At 37.4% G+C, this 21,037-nt stretch overlaps 1 protein-coding gene and 1 long non-coding RNA gene across 3 annotated transcripts in view; both read left to right on the top strand.

Moving 5' to 3' along the window:
- Positions 1–18,906, top strand: part of si:dkey-112m2.1 (transmembrane protein 132C) — a 171,924-nt gene extending 153,018 nt beyond the window's left edge. For both annotated transcript variants that reach the window (XM_048166255.1, XM_048166256.1), the window contains exons 5-9: positions 1,141–1,284; positions 8,181–8,389; positions 14,126–14,393; positions 16,040–16,231; positions 17,696–18,906. In XM_048166255.1, the coding sequence (XP_048022212.1) occupies positions 1,141–1,284; positions 8,181–8,389; positions 14,126–14,393; positions 16,040–16,231; positions 17,696–18,814 (1,932 nt within the window). In that variant the 3' untranslated portion in view covers positions 18,815–18,906. The remainder of the gene's footprint in view (positions 1–1,140; positions 1,285–8,180; positions 8,390–14,125; positions 14,394–16,039; positions 16,232–17,695) is intronic.
- Positions 18,907–18,910: 4 nt separating this feature from the next.
- On the top strand, positions 18,911–20,745 carry LOC125252723. Its single transcript, XR_007181270.1, has 2 exons — positions 18,911–20,361; positions 20,622–20,745. It is a non-coding gene; the product is annotated as an uncharacterized LOC125252723 (long non-coding RNA).
- Positions 20,746–21,037: the final 292 nt, after the last annotated feature.

The following is a 21,037-nucleotide window of genomic DNA, read 5'->3' as shown; positions in this document are numbered from 1 at the left end:
AGACCCTATGATGAAGAACACAACCATGGCAGAGCAGAGGGCTTCTTTATTTTAGTTTATCCATCTCAAAGTGGCCCATGGTTTATGATGAGGGCAGCTGTGTGCTGTGTCCTCACCTGTAGCCCCAGCCAGCGGGAAAAACACAAGTCAGTCTTAAGTGATCTAATTACCCTTCCTTTGGTTTGTTTGAACTGTAGATTGAACACATGGAGTATTTTAGATAAGATTATACACAGAGAACGGATTCGCAGAAATGGTTTCCGTAGCAGTCATTTCTCCATAATTACAGGATATTTCTGTGAAAATAAGATGTGCCTACAATGTTTTGCCCTGATGCTGTTCTCTATATAAAGCATTTTTCCGGAACTTCCCGCAGGGGTACTGATGTTTACTGTAAGAATCGTTTGAATCTTTATTACTGGTGCTTCATCAGGCAATCATCACTATTTCTATATCACTATTTCCAGGATCTGGATTAGTACTATTATGTTAAATTATTAATATTTTAGCTTTTTTAATGCTAAAAATCTTTTTTTTTTTCTAATTCATTTATTTTTTATTTTTTATTTGATTTAATATGTATATAATTAAAAAAAATGGGAAAAAATATATTTAGCTAAAATAACAATTTATTTTTATTTTAATTAATATATAAATATTACATGTAATAAATATAAATGTATATATTTTTATTTTTTATTTTAATAAGAAATAATATTATTGCCTGTTTGGTGATAAAACAGCCTAAACAAATCCTGAAGACCACCCTGAACATTACTAGCAGAGAGTATTGCACTTGCAAGCACTCATATTTTTTTCTGAATATGTGTGAAAAAAAATTTTCTTTCTTTTTGAAGTGGCTTGATAGTGGACTTTATTCGTGGGTGTGTTTTTCATGTTAATATTATTTAAGAGTGGATCAGTTTCATAAAAACTGGATATGTTGTTTGGCTCTAAACAGACCTCTCCATCTCACTCCGAGACTCTCCAGAGCTGATGACTCTAATTGAATGATATGACTCACTGGGTTAATAGCGCGACTCGATGTTGGCGCTGAAGAGCTGTAGCTGACAGTGTGAATAATGACGGGTGAATTATCCTGAGTTAACGCAGTCTGATTGATCTGCCCTCTGTGTGCAGGAGACAGAGATCCTTAACACCGCAGTGCTCACCGGGAAGACTGTTGCCATGCCAGTGAAAGTGGTCACCGTTGGAACCGAAGGTACTGTGACCGATGTGACCGAGTCGGTGGAATGTCGCTCGACAGATGAGGACGTGGTTAAGGTAGGCAGGGACATGCACAGGTCACTAACATGAAAACCACACACATGTGGATGTTTGTTTCTTCAGCTACGGTATGAGCATTTTTGACCCTGTGGACTTGTAAAAAACTCTTCACGCTCACCTTAGTTCATGTAATTTGTTCATGAACATTTGAACATGAACATTTCTATCGCTGTGTAATTTCCAACACATTTCAAATTATTTGCTTTAATAACATTCTGTGGTGGAAATATCTTTTTCATAAAAAACATCTAAACAATAGAAGTGCTTTACATTAAATCTTGCCGCACATCACATCACATCACATCACATCACATCACAGGCTCTCATTAATTACTAGAACCAGTTAGAAATTAATGATTTGTTTGGATGTCTGTAAATATGCACAATTAAAAAAAAAAAAAACATTTATAATAATTTCCTTGCTCATCACATTTCTTATATATAATATCTGTATGCTTTTCATTTACACTTTTGTCTCCTTAGTAAACATACTAACTTTTGTTAAAAAATTGTATACACCACATTTCAAGGTCTCACTAATTACTCTATATACACTAGTTAGCAAAAGTGATGTCCAGCCTAGGAAAATTGACATTCATTTAAATATAAAAATGTGTTTTGTAATCATATTACCAAGCTGTGCTTGGAGTCAAATGTTTTGTTTTTTATGAAACATGCCAAATTGTGCGGACATAATTTTTGGCCAAGCTCTCATACAAAGAAATTATGAATACATGCAAAAACGAGAGAACCAATGAAATATTAACAACTGATTATGTTGTAGTCAATGTATAGTTTTTGTTGTGTTTTTTTTTCTATACATTTTTTACATAGTAAAATAAAACCTTTCGCCAAATAACCTTTTTGCCAAATAATTTTGACATATAAATACCCTAACCAAGTGTTTTGTTTTTTGTATTTAAAATATTTGTAAAAGTACAGTGCTCAGCGTAAATGAGTACACCCCCTTTGAAAAGTAACAAATCATTGAGATATTGTTTAAAATGCTACTTTTTCACAGGGGGTGTACTCATTTATGCTGAGCACTGTATAAAATATTTTCCTCATACAGTATTTTGATTGTTTTAATTATTTAATTGAGGTCATAAAAAAGCAAATATCCCCTTCGGACATATATATGTATATATATATATATATATATATATATATATATATATATATATATGTATATATATATATATATATATATATATATATATATATATATATATATAAAATTAGTTATTTGTGAGATCTTGTGATGTGGTCTGCAGCATGATTTACTGTAATGCACTTCTGTTGTTTAGATGGTTTTCATCAAAATAACACACAAAGAACCTGCAGTCACATTTGAGTATAATTATATAATAACCAAGATAGCAAAAGAACTGTTGGAGGGCACACATAGTGTATTAAGGTGACTATATTAGATTTGATTTAAAGCAATATACATTTCACCGCTCTAAAGGAATGTCTATTTTCAGTTGTCAAGCCAGAGATGAAAAATCAAAGGGATGTTATACAGAACAAGCTTGTGCCTTCCACATTCTGCCATTTGGGAACAAATATGAGAGCATTTTATGAGGGAGAAAATGACAATGTGTGTGTGTGTGTGTGTGTGTGTGTTTTTTTACTCCCTTCGGGTTTAATTATCTGATGAACACCCCACACTGAAACACTGACCTCTGGAGAGGAATCCCCCTCCTTCCCGACCAAAGCTGACACACACACATACACATACACACAAGGGCACTGGTGCCCTGGATTTGGTGCATCTGAAGACACTTTGCCTTTGTATGTTTTATCTACATGTTTTGTCACTGATAAGTATGCCATGAATTGTAGTGCCAAGTCAAGTCACCTTTATTTATATAGCGCTTTATACAATACAGATTGTTTCAAAGCAGCTTAACACTGATAGGAAAATGATTCAGTGATGCAAACAGAATTCATACAGTGTATACAGTGTAAAACAATGCAGTTGTTTAGCAATCATAAACTAAAAAACCTCAGCATTGTTGAATGGAAATGGCAACCGCATATTTGTATTAATTTTGTTGCATCATGTTAGAAAATACACATTTGATCTCCAAACAAATCTTCCATACTTGGCTACATTGTGTTCAGCAGGATTCCCACCATAAGTATTGGTCCGTTTTCAAAGTGCCAGCGACTTTGCAGATCTTTCTAACACCTGCTGAAGACATGTGTCCCTAGTACCATTATGTTTCCCCTGCTGTGCTTAATGGCGCCATGCATGCATTTGGCATTAAAACACTCCAGTCGTCTCCTACAAACATGCCTGAAACCATTCAGTGCTGGACTGTTAAATTTTGACTTGTTGGACTGCGGAACACGGCTCCAATCTTCCATACTCCGGTCCTTATTTTCTTACGTAAGTAGTACCAGAACCACATTTACCCAAGATTTAAAAAAAACTCTAGGTTAACAATTTCAAGATTGAAAAGCCTGTGAAAATCTGTGGCTATTTTTCTACTATAGTTCCCAGACCAATTTAATGTTTGAATTTGCTTCTTTCTTTCTTAAGGGCATTTCAGTTAGCAGCTGTTGATATTGTATTTGTCAGATGAGATTATAAAACCCCGGAAACACATTTAACTGTTAATGTTTTTGATGTGCAATATTTCTTTGGTGATCTCTTTCAATTTCAAGCTGTCTAGACAGTCCAGCAAATGAGACGATCTTCTTCTCATACAGATAGATGGACAGACTGAGAGAGTAATGAGAGAGGAAAAGACAGAGACAGAAGTCAGGATAGTTATGGAAATGTACATAAGTTGTAGAGCTGGAGCAGATTCTTTTAGATGACACACTATCAGTATGATTGTTTGTGTGTGTTCATGCAAATGTGTGTGTTAAGGGAAGTGTGTTTCACCCAGTGTTTGAGAATCTGAGGTTTTCTAAACCACAGATAGGCAGCAACATCATTGCACTTTCTGAGGTCCAGAAAGGTATTAAAGATATCGTTAAAATAGTACATGTGACTACAGTGGTTCAACATTAACGTTACGAAGCGATGGGAATACTATTTGTGCACAAAAACAAAACAAAAATAATGAGTTCATTTAACAATTTGAACTGTTGTTATACGCAGTTGACGTAGTGAACGCAGTGCAGGCTTCAGATTTAGGAACGCGATTTCTAAACGGAGGTCTGTGCAAGCCACTGTTCTTATTGACAGTCTTCATGCAATGCATTAAAATGTTGTATTTGCAATGCTTTGACCGTTCTCTGTTTTTCCAGCCTACTGGCAAGCCACGATTGGTCCATTATGTATAATGCAATTTATGCAAATATGAAAACAAAACCAAAACTACATTTTATGCAACTTAGAAAACCTGGACAGGACATGTCCTGGGGAAATGGCACATATGGTCACCCTGAATAAATTGTAATAAACAGTTCAGAATGGTTAAGAAACTCTTGCATTTGATCAAAAATATCTTAATTTGTGTTCTGAAAATGAACAAAGGTCTTACGGGTTTGGGACGACATGAGTGTGAGTACTTGATGACAGAAATTTCATTTTTGGGTGAACTAACCCTTTAACTACACATTTATTCAAAAAGGGTTTGACTCAACTGTGCTCAGATTCAGAGAAAACAGTGTGTGGAAATTTTAAGTCAATTAAGATTCAACCAAAAAAAGCATCAACTTTTGACGTTAATGAATTTTGCATTTGTAGGAAAGTACGGTCAAGCTATTCTTCTGAAAACATAAAATAAATGAGCAAACTACATTGAAGCAATATGACTGTGACTATTGATGAAGTGATACACATCAATGTTAAATATATTTTGTAAAATTTAATATTTTAAATCAAAACTTTTTTAAAATTATTTTCTCAAAAGAGTCAGTGTTGTTTTTTGTACCTGTTCAGTTAAAACGAGATTAATTTGAATCATACATTAATTTGATATATGACATATTATTTATAATATATTATATATTACATTTAAATATTTTATTTTCTCATGTTTAATTTAACAGCAGTTCATTTGAATCAGACTTCATTTTAAAGCAGTTGATTATTTTCTGTTTGCTTAGCTGTAAATTTACTGTGAAAAGTGTTACTGTGAGTGACAACAAAACAGGGTACCTCTACGTTTTGCTATTTAATCTCAAACATTGCGTTCACCTTGCGGTGAACGTCTAGAGATGCTCAAGATGCACTCTACTAATTACCTCAGTCAGAGATGGACAGGCAGAAAGGGACAGTGCTTGCGTCAGGCAGCAAAGTCCAGTCTCTCTGTGTGCCTGTCTGAATGGGTCATTAAGTACCCAACTCAGTTCCCTGCGGGGATCTCGACGTCCTCTGTAAGTGTCCCTCTCTTCAGCAGTCTTAATGTTCCTGATTAATGCCCTGCCAGACTTGCTAGTTATGATGCTTACAGACAGGGCATGTTGCAGTGAAGTTAGACTGACCCATGTTCTCTACACACAGTCAGCCTGTGCACTCAAAGCAATACCCTTCATGGGCAACCAGAGCACCGCTAAGGATCTCTGACTCAGACTGTTGTGGGAGATTTACAATTTATAAATGAGGAAGTAAAGTATACAATTGTCAATGTAAAACTGCAAATTGTTCCATTATGTCATTTATATGGGCAGATCCAGACAGATTTAACAGATATAATTGCTGTGGGGAATTATAGCACTGTTTAAGTTCATTGCATTTGTTCATTATTACAAGCCTAGGTGTTATTTACTTTTTACCGTGCTGGATTTTGTCCCCATTGTTTTATGAAATACAGTAGCTCACAGCAGGTTTATATCTAACAATGACAGGTGTTGTTAACTGGACCATTGAGTCATATATTGGTTTTTTAATTGCTGATCCGTATGTTTATCTAATTACCTCCAAATTCCACCAGTGGAAGTGGAAACTTTAAATTGGTCCACAATAATAATTGCCCCCTCAAATCACTCTATTTCATTTTAATATTATATTTTACTTTTTGCTTTTGACGACATGATAAATGATTCTCCACTGCTGACCAAGTTAAATGCAAAGAATACAGTACAGTAAAAGATCATTGTACACAACCTAATTATTATACACTATCGTTCAAAAATTCGAGATTAATCATTTATGTGACTTATGTGACTCTAATTTTGAAATAGTATTACAATTTAAAATAACTGGGTTCTATTTTAATATATTTTAAAATGTAATTTTTTTTTTTTTGTGATGGCAAAACTGACTTTATAGTAGCTATTACTCCTTCAATAGTCTTCAGTGTCACATGATCCTTCAGAAATTATTCTGATATGCTGATTTGCTGCTCAAGAAACACATTCATCATTCTACATCTGCATTCTATGGGATTTTGAAACCTGTGTGGTCAACAACAGAAAAACTTTAGTGGTGTAACTGGAACCATCCTAATAGGGCTGACCGATATATCGCATGCGATTGTCACGTGCATTTCGTCAGTAAAGCCGGTTCCCTGATTGCCGCTAAATCGCCATCACCTGCTTTCAAATGGAGCAGCATTTAACAGACAGAGCCGTAGTTCACTGACAAGCCACGCAATATCGCATTCATTATCGAAGGCGATTCATCTGCGATATGAACGCGATATTGCGTGGCTTGTCAGTGAACTACGGTTCTGTCTATTAAATGGCGCTCCATTTGAAAGCAGGTGATGGCGATTTAGCGGCAATCAGGGAACCGGCTTTACTGACGAAATGCGCGTGACAATCGAATGCGATATATCGGTCAGCCTTACATCCTAAATAACGTTGTCATTTAAGTAATTTATGTATTTGGCATTTGTTATTTAAATCCACCTTTCCGCAATTCTGTCATGAAAGTCAATGTGATTTTGAGTTCACACATATAATTATGTTGTAGCCATTATCACAACATGACTTATTCATTTCACAGGCACACTGTATAATGGTTTGTGAAAACTAAAGTTAATCACAGCTCAAATAAATGCACAGTTGACTTGATGTCACAAATAGAAAAGTAGTCTAAGATTTAATTAGGAAGTCCTATTTCTTTTTCAGATTTTCTGTTTGTCTTTTCAAATGTGTAATGTAAAAGAAAAAAAAGGTACTCTGAGATAGTCTGAGCAGTCACGAAATGAAAACTTGATGAAGGCTTGGCTACTGATTGCAGCTGCTAAATAGCAGTCTGGTATTGAGATGTTACAAGTTTGATGCTCTAGAAAATGGCACAGCATTAGGGAAATCTCACAAACAACTGACACTCTTATCATCTTAGATTCTGAGCTGATGGGCAGCTGCTCAGAAATCAAGCAATGCCACTGGTCCACTTCCACATCTGTTGTTATTAAAGAAGCCCTCAGGTTGATTGGATGCGATAAGATTTTCTCTGCCAGCTATCATAAGCATTGGCTAAGTGCGGTATATATGTTCTGCAAATGAAATACTTTGCTGCTGTAGAAAGATTTGACCACAGCTTTTTTTCTGTCTTCTTCCATCTCTCCATCTGCTTAGCTCCTTTCAACCCCAAAGCCTGAGAAATATAGACATCCAAACAATCTCATTATCAAGACAACTACTCCCCTACTGACTGTAGTCAGAAATAAATACTTGGACAGTCCAGTCAAAGCCTGTCCAATCTCTCATCTTCCTCATTAAAGCGCAGAATGAAAGCGAATAACAGCGGTACACAAAACACAAAGGCCAGACTGTTTTTCACATATTGCGCTGATTAGCACAAGAAGAGGCCTAATTTTTTGCGCTTTCAAAATTTGAAATGGTTGCCAGGAAATTGGAGCGGAAAGTAGGCTGATACCTTGGCCAGAGCTGCAATTTTATTTAATTTAGTGCTGCTTTGAATACAGTGTTGCTTGAATGCTTTGTTTGTCTGCTGTCTGATTTGTATTCCTGCTTCTTAGGTGTCAGAAAGGTGCGATTATGTGTACGTCAACGGAAAGGAGACGCGTGGGAGAGTGCGGATGATGGTGAACTTTACCTACAGTTACCTAAGTGCTCAGCTGGAGGTGAGCGTGTGGATGCCTCGACTCCCCCTGCAGATCGAGATGTCTGATCCAGAGCTCAGCCAGATCAGGGGCTGGAAAGTTCCTGCAGATGCTGCCAGCCAGAGGTTAGCAACATGTTTTGGCCGCCTTTACACTGCAGTTCCTGATGCCCAATTCCGATTTGTTGACTATATCCTTTCTTTTTTTTGCTTACATCTTCTTTTAAAAGTGACCCATATTCGATATCTGCATTTACACTATACACCTGGTTACCCAAGGTAGGTGTACTGACCCGGAAAAGCTTAGGCCAAAAAAAAGGTAAAAACAGGTGTGATTTGCAATGGACTCAGACAAAATGATAATACAAGCTTTTGTTTTCTGCACCATCTTTAAAAGTCAGCAAAACATTGGTCTCTTAAGGTGGAGAAAAAAGGGGAGACTACTTGTTGCAGCCTGGGCATTGAAAAGAGTCATGCGATTGTGGTTGGTGTCCACCTGAGTTGACGTCTTTCACCACCATTGCTTTTTCTGTGGCGTACGACTCGTATTGGCAGGGGAATATCCAATCTGTCTGCTTGCATAGCAGATGCAAATGCACGTATCCAGTTCATATCAGTTTTATTTCCACATATGAATGAGGCCTAAAACCGATCTGAGAATATCAGAATCCATGTGCTTTTTTCTTGCTTACACGGCCATATTGGATCTCTTTAACCATGTAATGTGAATGCAGCCTTTGTTTCAAGGAATCACATTTTACAATTTGTAATTCAAAACCCTCTCCAGAACGTTCAGATTGAACAGTTGAATTAATTTGAAAACATGATTGTTTGGCTGCCTACATTTACACATCAGTGACAGTCGATACTAATATTTCTAACACTGTGCTAATCCTAAAGCTATACTATAGCGTAAAGTTGACAGTAAAATGTGGAAAAGTCTTTAAAACCCTGCATTGTTCCTTAAAGGGTTAGTTCACCCAAAAATGAAAATTATCCCATGATTTACTCACCCTCAAGCCATCCTAGGTGTATATGACTTTCTTCTTTCAGCCAAACACAGTCGGAGTTATATTAAAAATATCATGGCTCTTCCAAGCTTTTTAATGGGAGTGAATGATACCATAGATTTTGAAGCCGAAAAAAGTCCATCCATCTATCATAAAAGTAATCCATACGACTCCAGAGAGTTAATAAAGGCCTTTTGAATCAAAGCAGTGTGTTTTTATAAGAAAAAATCCATTTTTATAACTTTATAAACTATAATAACTGGCTTCCGGTAACAGCCATACGCAAGTCGAGTTCTGGCGGAAGAGTGACCTCTGACCCGACATATGATGATGGATGTAGGAGTAGTGTAAGCTTAGGTGAGAGTAGATGCCTCTCATGGTTCAAACAAATAGGGCTGGGCAACAAACTCAAGCTTCTCGTCTCTTATATTGAAATTGTCATTTTAGACTTCTAATTTGTAACCGGTGTTTTGTTTTGCTCTATCCTTGTTCATCAGTACGTCATGTGTCGGGTCAGAGGTCATTCACTCCCATTATAAAGCTTTTATGATGGATGTATGCTTTTTTGGACTTCAAAATGTATGGTATCATTCACTCCCATTATAAAGCTTGGAAGAGCCAGGATATTTTTTAATATAACTCAGATTGTGTTTGGCTGAAAGAAGAAAGTCATATACACCTAAGATGGCTTGAGGGTGAGTAAATCATGGGATAATTTTCATTTTTGGGTGAACTAATCCTTTAATGTGTGTAGCACCTGCAGCTCTGCGTTTCTATCCTTAAGTGTATTTTTAAATGTCCCTTTAAATTCAGAAAGAGGACAATTAATATATATATATATATATATATATATATATATATATTGCTGTGATAAACCCTTTTTAGTTTTTACTGGCATATTTTTAAGAGCGTAAATTATAAATAAATGTGGTGCATAACTTCACACTAACTTTAGAAGTGTAAGTTGGTTACAAAAAATTATATTACGTGACCCCTTTATACTTTTAAAAAATAAAGGAAGAAGCAAATTATGGAGCAAATTATATTTTTGTGTAAAATATCCTTTTTCACTGTAAAAGACCATTTGTGCATTGGACAGTTTTTTTGTGGATATTAAATGTTCCCCAAACTTTATATTTGAGAGTTATTAATATATAACTTCCATAAATTATAATTGAATTATCTAGTTTTATAATCTTTAACTGAGCAGAAAATATCCTGCACAACCCACACATGTTATGCAATATGGTTCTGCTGGTATTTTGAAAACTCAACCGTTTCTTACATTACTGTAATAACTCTCGGAGTACTGCACAGCACTAATAATGCTCCAGCTCACCTGCCCTGTCTCTATCAACCCTCCCTTCAGCTGTTCTCATGCTCTGGTGTTCCTTGGTAACACCAGGCGAGTAGCGGAGCTCCCTCCGGAACACATGATGGAGGTGAGGGGAGGATGCGGACGCTGACTTTTTAATTACCGCTGGGTCGTCTTCAGGCACACCTGCCTCTTACGCACTAGCACCAGACGATGTGCAGGTTAATGTTGCCGTACGCTGTGGATATCCACAAGATAATTTTTAATTACTCTTCCACCAGAAACAATCTTGCCAGATTGACTCATGCATGATAATTGAGAAGAGGATGACAGAAGACAGACAGAATGAGCGGTAGAAAAATTGCAAGTCACTTGAAGAATAAGTGTGGTTTAGTTAAGTCATCAGTAATGTGTGGTTGACAAGAATTAAATCTGTGAATTGCACACTGATCGCTTTTCCATGTTCTCAATACAAAGATACAAATGTATTTTCTGGCCAAACCTCCTCTTGTACCAGTCCACCAGGGATTTTAGCATCTCTGAGCTTTCTCTTTAAAGAATTAAATTTTTAGCACTCATAAAAATTCCTTACTGGCTATGAAACTGTATTATACATTATTTTTATTAAAAATATATATTTTTGTTCTTATGACAGTTGAATTATTTAGCCTTTTTTTCTTATATATTAGCAAAATCCTTTAAGGCAAGTTCACTCGGTGGCCATCTTCATAACTCCCCCAGGCAGCTCTTTCCTATGCATGAAAAATAGACATGCAATAGACATGCAAGTACAGCTCCTATCTGTTTGAATGAGGAAAGACTGTTTCTCATTGTGGTTTGTCCTGATATTAGGGACAAACAAACCATTGTGTCACTCGCAGCATCACATTCAAGTCTCTATTATCTGTTATACCATTTTGTTCCTAATATATTAATTTGATGGCTTATTATGATATTGTGAATATTCCATATTATGTGTTGCCACATGCAGGAAAAAAAACTCAAGACATCCTAGATTGAAGTTAAAGATGTTGGAAGATTCACAGATGTTTTCATTAGATGGGTTGTATGTCAGTTTAAATAATATATGTTGCAGTATTTAAAGGGATAGTCCACCCAAAAATGCTCACCCTCATGTCACTCCAAATCTTGTCTCAGCCTCAGACGTCACGAACCGTTGGCTGATCCATAAGGCACCAAATGGGAAACACTTTGAAAGTTTTGAAGTTGTCATCTGATTTGTTGAATTCTACAGGATTTCCGGGAAATGCGTGTATCACGTTCTTTAATGGTCCGACTAGAAACAAAGTCATTGTGATGCCAAACCCTCTCATGGAAGAAGAAAGTCGTCATGTTTACAACTATGACACTGAGCGCTTATCAGGATCAACTAAACGCTGGATTTTCAAAAATATGTGAAGTTTGCGGCACCATTGTTGCAGTAAACTTGCACATCGTTCTTGAATGAATAATTTATTAGAAGCACGCTGGTCTGTTATCGTACGGACATCAACTTTACATTTTCACACCCCTAAATATGATGCGGAACAAAACAATGCAATATCCAGACCTTCTGTCGTCAGTCTGAAGTCTGGCTACGCAAGACTACTTCAAACTTATATGGCCTTTTTCTTCTGTAGAACACAGAAGATGATATTCTGAAAAAAAAAGAAAAATAAATTCTGTTTTTTACAATGAAAGTCAATGGAATCCAGTATTGTTTTGGACTTTGTAACAAGTTATTTTATGTTCCACCGAATAAAGCAAGTCATGCAGGTTTGGAACGACATGAGGGAATACATTATGGATCTTGAAGAATTTTAATTTATGGGTGAGCTATCCCTTTAAGGGCCAGCTGGTGAGTTGTATTCCTCAAAAGCCAATATTTACTCACATTTGGCACTTGGTAATTTTGCACCCTGGCTGTATCATATATGCCCTTGGTTCGAGGTCATGTCTGTCTCAGGTAGCATTTTGATTACCTCTGTGAGAGTGGTAGACATGCAGTTTTTGTTGTAAGACTGGAGCTCATTACTCCTGAGACCTCTTGTGACCTGACATTCCTCAGCTGAGTGCCGTCTGCCCTGTTTATACACCTGTGTTCTGTAAATGTCATACTGTTTCTGCCGTTGGTCAGGCGTCGTTGCATAAATGTCTAAAGGAGCGTGGCCTCCCCACTGGTCAGGGCCACCATGTTAACTGCCACTGCTGTTGTTTTTTTTATTGTGGATGGTTTTGACTCATTAAAAATAATGGAACAGTCAGAGCTGCCCCACCATTCACCTGGTCTGGACTGTTTGTGTGAGGAGAGGAAATGCATAAATGGAATGTGAACAGGGTTCATGTTTACAGCCTTTTGAAGAAACTTGCCCATTACAAGAGGTTCAGCATCACTTTTCTACACACACACACAATGGGTTTCCATGTTTTATGGGGACTTTCCATAGACATGCACCAAAATGAAAATTCTGGGTCGAAACCCAAAATTCAGGATGTACGAAAACCAAAACCGAAAATAAATAATAAATTAACAATCAATTAATTAATCAAACGTATTTAATAATCAGCACTCAAATAGCTAAAACTGAGTAGTTCAAACTTAAAATGGACATAAGGGAGTTTTTATATCAACTTTTTAATAACAGAATTGTTTCTAATCCAGATTGTTGCTGAAATCTAAACAATTAAATGAAATGACAATAAACTGTAGTAACTTTTTTTCATGCCAGATTTAGGCTATTTAAACATGCATTAAATAATGAAGACATCTCTAACAGTTTAAGTAAAAATAAAATAAATATGTAATACAGTGCATATATTTAGCAAAATGCTCTTCTGTGTTATTTTTGTAGCTAACTAATGAGTTAATGGACATTGAATAGCTTTCTTGAGGTAAATGTAAGGTTAAGTGATTGTATAGCCTACAAGCTGTTTGATTGACGTCTTCTCTCTCTCTCTCTCTCTCTCTCTCTCTCTCTCTCTCTCTCTATATATATATATATATATATATATATTCCTCTTCCAGTTGATTTCATTTCATTTTTTTCTTTTTTACTTGTTTTTAAATGTCAACTAAATAAATTAAAAGTTTTACTAAAGTTTAATACAAATAGTAGGTTGATTTTTATTTATAGAATATAATAAAGTATGTTATATGTTTGAAACTTATCTTTGCTTTCACCCATGTACATTTCCCACTGATTTATAATTGAATAGAATAGAAAATGTCAACTTTATTTATTTAATTTTTTTGTCTTTTCTACTTGATTTTAAATGAGTGTCATATGTCAACCTAATTTTAGATTGAAAGTGCATGTTTAACTTAATTTTAGTGGGTTGATTTTTTTATTGAATATTTTCTAATTTATTATTTGTTTTCAACTATATAATTTTTCACACTGATTTTGCTGTTTATTTTTTATATACAAACATTTTTCACGTAAAATGTTTTCATTTTAATGGGTAGATTGTACTAGAATAGACTAGAGTTGAGAAAGGGATTATAACATTTAATATTGGTTACTCTCTTTACTACAGGTTTGGAGAGGATGACGGGGATGAAGGAGCCAAGAAGGACCGGAGCTGTGGTCCACAGTATCAGAGCACCACCGTCCGTGTCCTCACACACTTTGAGGCCGAGCCAGAGGAGTGGCAGGGTCAGCCAGACTTCCTCTTGGGCAGTGATTGGCAGGTGGACGTGACAGAGCTGGTGAGGGACTCGTTAAGGGTGGGGGATGAACGCGTGGCCAAGCTGTCAGAGGAACAGGTTCTGATCGGTCTGAACACTGGCTCCACCAAAGTTCAGGTGAGAAACAGGAAGAAATTACAGTATGTGTTATCTAGCCTCTATACCACCATGTACCATAAATCAAATCTTACTCTGTAAAAAATGTGCGTGAAAGTGGTTGCATGCATTGCTACAATAATCCAATAATCTTTGAATTTTCAGCATTATTAAAATTTGATCCATGATTCATTTGTTATAACGTATTATGCAATTTCCTCAATACACCATGACCAGATCTGCCCATGTCGGAGGAACAAAACTGACAGTTACAGCTGACTAAGCCGCAGTTCCCTTGTGTTTATACTGCATGAATAAAATCTGACGACGTCCTTGTTTTCATTGGAAAGCCAGGCTGTCATTTGTCAATCTCTCCATGCGGATGAGAGGTGAATCAGTCCAAGTTGTGATGTGACACGTGTACACTGTCAGACGAGGAATAGACAGCATCTCTCACTCTCCTCTGTCACAGCTTCTCTGCTGTCTATCTGCACATCTCACAGCTCCTATCGCAAACTATATGTTCCTTTATTATGGCCAACTAATTAAGTGTTGGTCTGTGAAAACCTCACATTGCTTCTTATAGATGTCACATTTACTTTCACACATAAATACACCTGCTTGTCAAGCTGAAATTGCCATTAGAGTGCTGTCTGACAGCAAAAGATATACGCCAGAGCCATAGGTGGAGAGTGCTTCGATTTGATCCATTTGCTGAAAATTAAAATCAGATAAGAATCCCAGTAATGGTGGGATGGAATACGTGGAGTCTGAAAACCAGTGCTGCTTTATAGATCGAGATGCCTGAAATCAAAAACCCACCACTTAACCACGGCCAAATTACCAGTTTTCCACCTTGCTATTAGACCAAAGTAAGAATTACATTTCAGAACGGGCCCTCTTGTTTTTGCAGTTCATTAAAATTAAATTGAATGACTAATTACTTACAATTAGAAGAGGTTTCAAAAACAGAGCAAGAATTGGTTTTAAAGTAGACTATTTGGAAGAAAAGATTTGTTGAAGCAGCGTAGCAAGCACTAACTTTTATTTTATAGATCTATTTATAAAAAGTGGAGCACTGGGGCAGCATCTTACGCAATATTGGGTAAGGCCCGAGGCTCCTCTTGCTTATTCTTATTTTATGTCTAATTAATAAATCTCTCAATTCAAATGGCAAATTAGGAATGTGCTTGGAATAAGAGTGGGATATAAAAACAGAATAAGAATCATTTCTCCACCTTAACATGGCTGTATTTTAGAGTGAAAAATGATTTCCTGTGGACTTCCAGACAGTGTGCAAATGATGGTTAGAAGCAAGTGCGGGCTGTGTGCGCTGGTGACAGTGGAAGTCCCACGTACAGATCAGAAGTAAATGGCTTCTGACACTTCATTATAACATAATGAATGCGGAAATATGGAGGTGGCTGCTTTGCTATTAATTGATCCAGATTAGAAGTCTTCTCATCACGTTTCATATCGAAGTCATTTCCATGCCTGTGTGTCAGATATTGCCATATGGCCGAGGGTGGACAGCTGTCACTTAGATTTTTGAAATTGTACATAGCCTGTTCATTTTTTCATGTCACTAAGTTCGTATGAGAAACTAGGAGAGAATTTTTAGTTGTTTTACAATTTTATCAGAAGCATTTCTGTCTGTGTTTTACCAGGTGTTGTCCCCATTGTCAGACTCAGTTCTGGCTGAGAGGATGATCCGGGTTCTGGATGATAAAGTCAGTATAACAGAGCTGGGTGTGCAGCTGGTCTCTGGCCTTTCCTTGAACCTTCAACTCAGCCCAGGAAGCAACAGGGCCATCGTCGCCACGGCTACCACACAGGAGACCATGCACAATGCTAATCAGGTAGTTTAATTAAACTATTTACAATCAATAAGTACAATATATAAGTATATTTTAAAGGGTTAGTTCAACCAAAAATGAAATTTCTTTCATTAAGTACTCACCCTCGTGTCGTTCTAAACCCGTAAGATTTTCTTTCATCTTCGGAACACAAATTAAGATATTTTTTTTTAAATCCGAGGTTTTTTTATCCCTATAGAAAGCAACTTAATTACTGTCATTTAAGGTCCAGAAAGGTATTAAAGACATCATTAAAACAGTCAACGTGACTACTGTGGTTCAACTGTAATTTTATGAAGCCCTGAAAATACTGCATATGTGCAAAAATAAAACAAAAATAACGACTTTATTCAACAATTTCTTCTCTACCATGTCAGACTCGTTCCTTGTTTACGTCCGAACACTGACTCAGTATTGGCCGACGCCTGTTCATGTGAGCATGCGTGCTGAAGCATGAGCAGGCCAATACTGATACCTAGAACCTGCAAGCACTGCAACGAAAATAGCGCAGGAGAATGACAGAGGAGAGACGAATTTGTTGAATAAATTTGTTATTTTTGTATTCTCGTCGCTTCATAACATTAAGGTTGAACCACTGTGGTTACGTTGATTATTTTAACATTGAATGCGGTCATTTCATTCTATTGAGGATAAAAAAACCCCTTGTATTTCATCAAAGATATGTTAATTTGTGTTCTGAAGATAAAATGAAGGTCTTACGGGTTTGGAACGGCACGAGGGTGAGTACTTAATGAAAGAAATGTTATTTTTGGGTGAACTAACCCTTTAATAATAATATTATTCTTTATTGTTATTTATTAGTTATTATCATTGTTATTATTATCAATTAATTGAACAATAAATGTATTGATTATTTCTTGATATTTTATTCATTCATTCATTTAGCTGATCGATTGGTTTCTATTTCTGAATCCTGGGTAACTCTGCCCTCTGTGAATTCTCATTTCACAAAATTTCAACACCATGTAGTTAAATTGCAAATTGCATTCTGGTTTTCAGGTCACAATATTGCATACTTCCATGTCCATTTCTCAGAAATGTAGGGTTGTTTTATCCATGAGCAGGTGCAATCACTATAATCACTGTCATTATGGACAAAGTTGTTTGACACGGGCCGCATATTGATGAGGGGCTGCAGTTTGTTAGTGGATCATGCTGATCGGGGCTGCCCACTTATTCTGAGTCATCTCAGTTTTAAAACCCTTTCTGATTCGGCTGATTTCTCTAATCCTTTGCATCGGCAGGGATTTCCTCTTTCCTCCACATTGATAGACATAAAACGGGCAGATTTGTTGAATCTCCCACTGATCAGTGCATCTGTTCACTTTGAAATGTAGTTCTGGGGACTTTTAAAGCATTCAAACTGTCCTGCATTGGAGTTAAAAATTATGCATACTTGATACAAGAAAATTAGCATAATTTGTTCATGTTGTGTTTCTCTTTCAGGAGTCCCTTGTCAGTGCATGGCTTCAGTTCAGTGATGGCTCCATGACCCCTCTTGACCTCTATAACCCTGCACATTTCGTCCTAACGGCCACCTCGCTGGACGACAAGGTGGTATTGGTGAGAAAAAGCACCACCTGGAGGTGGCCAGTGGTGGTGGCTAAGGGTGAAGGGCAAGGCATGTTAGTCCGCCTGGAGATGTATGGACCCGAATCGTGCCTAAAAACCAAGCGTCGCACACTTCTGGCAGCAGGCAACGCGAACGTCCATGTGAAGTTCGGCCGTGGCGATGAAACGGGAAACAGTGCGAGCGACAGGAGATACAGGCCCAATGCCCCATACTACGGAGGTTCAATCTCAGACATGGAGGCTGGAATCATGAACAGAGGTGCTACCACCATCAAAACCTCCATTCCAGGGAAAGCAAGCGGTGACAGGCTCTCAGTTGGTGATATTCCGGTTGATTTCTCTGAATTCCCAGCTCAAGGAGACCTTCCACCTGGACATAACACAGAGGATGACTTAATGCAGACTCGCCGTGGGCTCACAGATCTGGAAATAGGCATGTACGCCCTGTTAGGTGTCTTCTGCTTGGCCATCCTGGTATTCCTAATCAATTGCGTCTCCTATGCCCTTAAGTATCGTAACAAGCAGCTCCCATTGGAGGGCCAGGAGACCATGGCTCACGCCCACGACTGGGTTTGGTTGGGTCATGACGCGGAGCTATTGGAAAGCCAAGCGGGTTTGTGTCTTGACCAAGAGGAGCTAGGTGGGACCATGGACTCCGGGCTGGGCCTGGAAGAGGGTAGCCAGCTCCTCAATGGCCTTTCCTCTCAGAAGAGTGTGCAAGGCCAGGTCCACAGGTCGGCCTCTGACTCGGGGTGCACTGGGAGAGATCACAAGAGCGAGTCCATAAACTCACCCACTACCAAACGGAAACGAGTCAAATTCACCACTTTCAGCCATAGCAAGCCCAGCAATGGCTGCCCGTCCATAAGCCCTCTTCTCATTGGTCAGAACGACATCAAATGGGTTTGCCCAGACATCGAGCTCGGGGACTCCAAAGAGCTCCGAAATTACATGGAAAGGTTAAATGAAAATGCTACTAAGAACATCGCATAGTGGGTTTGAATTTATTTATGTATTTTTCAGACAAAAGCGTAGCTCACCCATATGCCTTCTGGATAAGGTGGTGGTTGGTGGTGGTCGGGTGGGTGGGTGGGTTGGTGGGTTGGTGGGGGGGAGGTTGGCCTGACTCTACTGCACTCAGACAAACTCACATCTCACCATGAAAAGGCAAGCCATTCATCTGGTCTTGTTTCCATGGCAACTGTCATGAGGGTTCATCATCAGGAAAGAAGGAAAACAGAGATGGTTGTGAAACCGCTGAGAATGTGAGAGCATTGGATTATGAGAAATGTTTCAATTGAGATGTCTATATTTTCTTTTTTCCAAGAAGAGGATATTCCATTCTATTTTGAAATATATATATAAATATATATTTGTTTTTTTCTTTTCTTTTTTTCTTTTTTATTTTATCACACTAAAGCCTGGTTAGTGGTGGTATCTTTTAGTGAGTGAATATCTCAAAAACACTAAGAGCTGACATTCAAACATATCAGTGGCACGCTGGAAAGCGAAGCATTTCCACAAGTTGAACATTGACTGGCTCTGATGATGAGTGAGAACACCTTTTGTAGGGTTTTACATATTTTTATACATCTCTATTCCTGTCCGTGTTAGTGCGTCTACTTTATTTCTCAAAAGACTGACTCCCATATGTAAGAGCATGTGAATTCAAAGTATGGATGAAAAAATGTCTATTTTGGAACTTTTTCCACCAACAGTTTGAATGAACATGTATATACAGAGGAAGACTTCTGAAAAAACAGGCAGATCAATGACCCTCCACGTCTCTTTGAGAGCTGTTGAGCAAATTGTATTGTTGTAGGTAGTGTTATCAATATTGTATAATATGTTGTTTACAGTATTAGAATGATAGATGGTATGCACTCCATTTGCTTATGTATGTGTGCTATAGCTTTTCTTTTGTTGTTTGTTTGTTTGTTTGTTTGTTTCTTTTGTTCCATTCTGCTTAGTTTTTGCCCTTACAGTGATTGCAGTATAGAACAAGAAATATCTAACCTCCCTAAATGAATGTTCCACAGATTAGCCAAATAATTAGGCTAAATTTAACAAGATCTGATGAGTTTGGGAGTGCAATCCTGAGATAATGTGATCGATGCAGCGGAGAGACATACATACTTTGGTAAGAAAACCACAAAACAGTTATATGTGAATAAATTGATTAGTCAAACACTCAATCTATATTTGTGAACCATTTCTAACCATCATAAAGGACATAATCAATACTCAATTACCCTTAACACAACTTATTTCATAAACAATTCTTAAAGATAATTCCCCATCCAGGTGTGTTGGCATGAGATCCGATGCAAGTGTCTAATTTAAGACTGTATTAATTAGAATAAATTCTAATTAATAGTATAAATTGTATTAATTATTTCTCTCCGCTGTTCGCTGCTTGTCTTCTATTTTATGAACCGGAAACAAGTTCTTGAAGACCGCAGAGGAAAAACTGTACATGAGGTTCTTCCAGTGTTCAAGACGGTCTGGTGTTGACTTGGAATACACAGTGATCATATCAAGTCAGTACTCTTGAAAAATGTTCCCCTTATATGTGATCAGTCTATGTTTGTTATGTAGCATTTGAGTTACTTTTTAGATGCCAAGCATATGAGAAGTGTTTTTTATTATTTAATTGTAGTCTGTTTTTTGGGCTGAAAAGCACTGCCTATTACCACAATTGACATGAAAACCATATTTTAATTTATGCAGTACATCATCACTGTTTCCTATTTGTATATTAAATAAAACATCACATCCTGCTTTTCCACTTTTCCACCAGTTGATGGCGCTGATATCTAACCCCAGCTGCCTCAAAGGGGTCATGCAGGTTTTGATGGTCATTCTCCTTGACAGGCGCATGACCCAAGTTTCCAAATAAAGGTTACATCTTTAAAACTGCTGAACTATACTGTAAGTGTGCAAATACAGTGTTGCGACTCAACCTTCCTGTATATAATAAATGTTCTCAGAGCAGACTATAATTTTACCCCATTGCACTGCAGTAAACCACAGGCTTAACAAAAAGTGTGTTGTTGCCGTGTCTGAGCACCACGTATTATTTCAGAGGTTATTGCAGACACAATAGCTCTGGATGTGAGATATACTCCATTTCTTCGGTCCAGCACATTAAAGGCTCATTAGTGCTAAACTATACAGGCAGGATCCCAATGCTGGATGGTGCTGCTCCCTCCCCTC

This window comes from Megalobrama amblycephala, linkage group LG18 (assembly GCF_018812025.1).
Source record: "Megalobrama amblycephala isolate DHTTF-2021 linkage group LG18, ASM1881202v1, whole genome shotgun sequence".
Taxonomy (NCBI): Eukaryota; Metazoa; Chordata; class Actinopteri; order Cypriniformes; family Xenocyprididae; genus Megalobrama; species Megalobrama amblycephala.
Note: the sequence above shows the minus strand (reverse complement) of the source record. Positions and strands in the feature narration are given on the sequence as shown.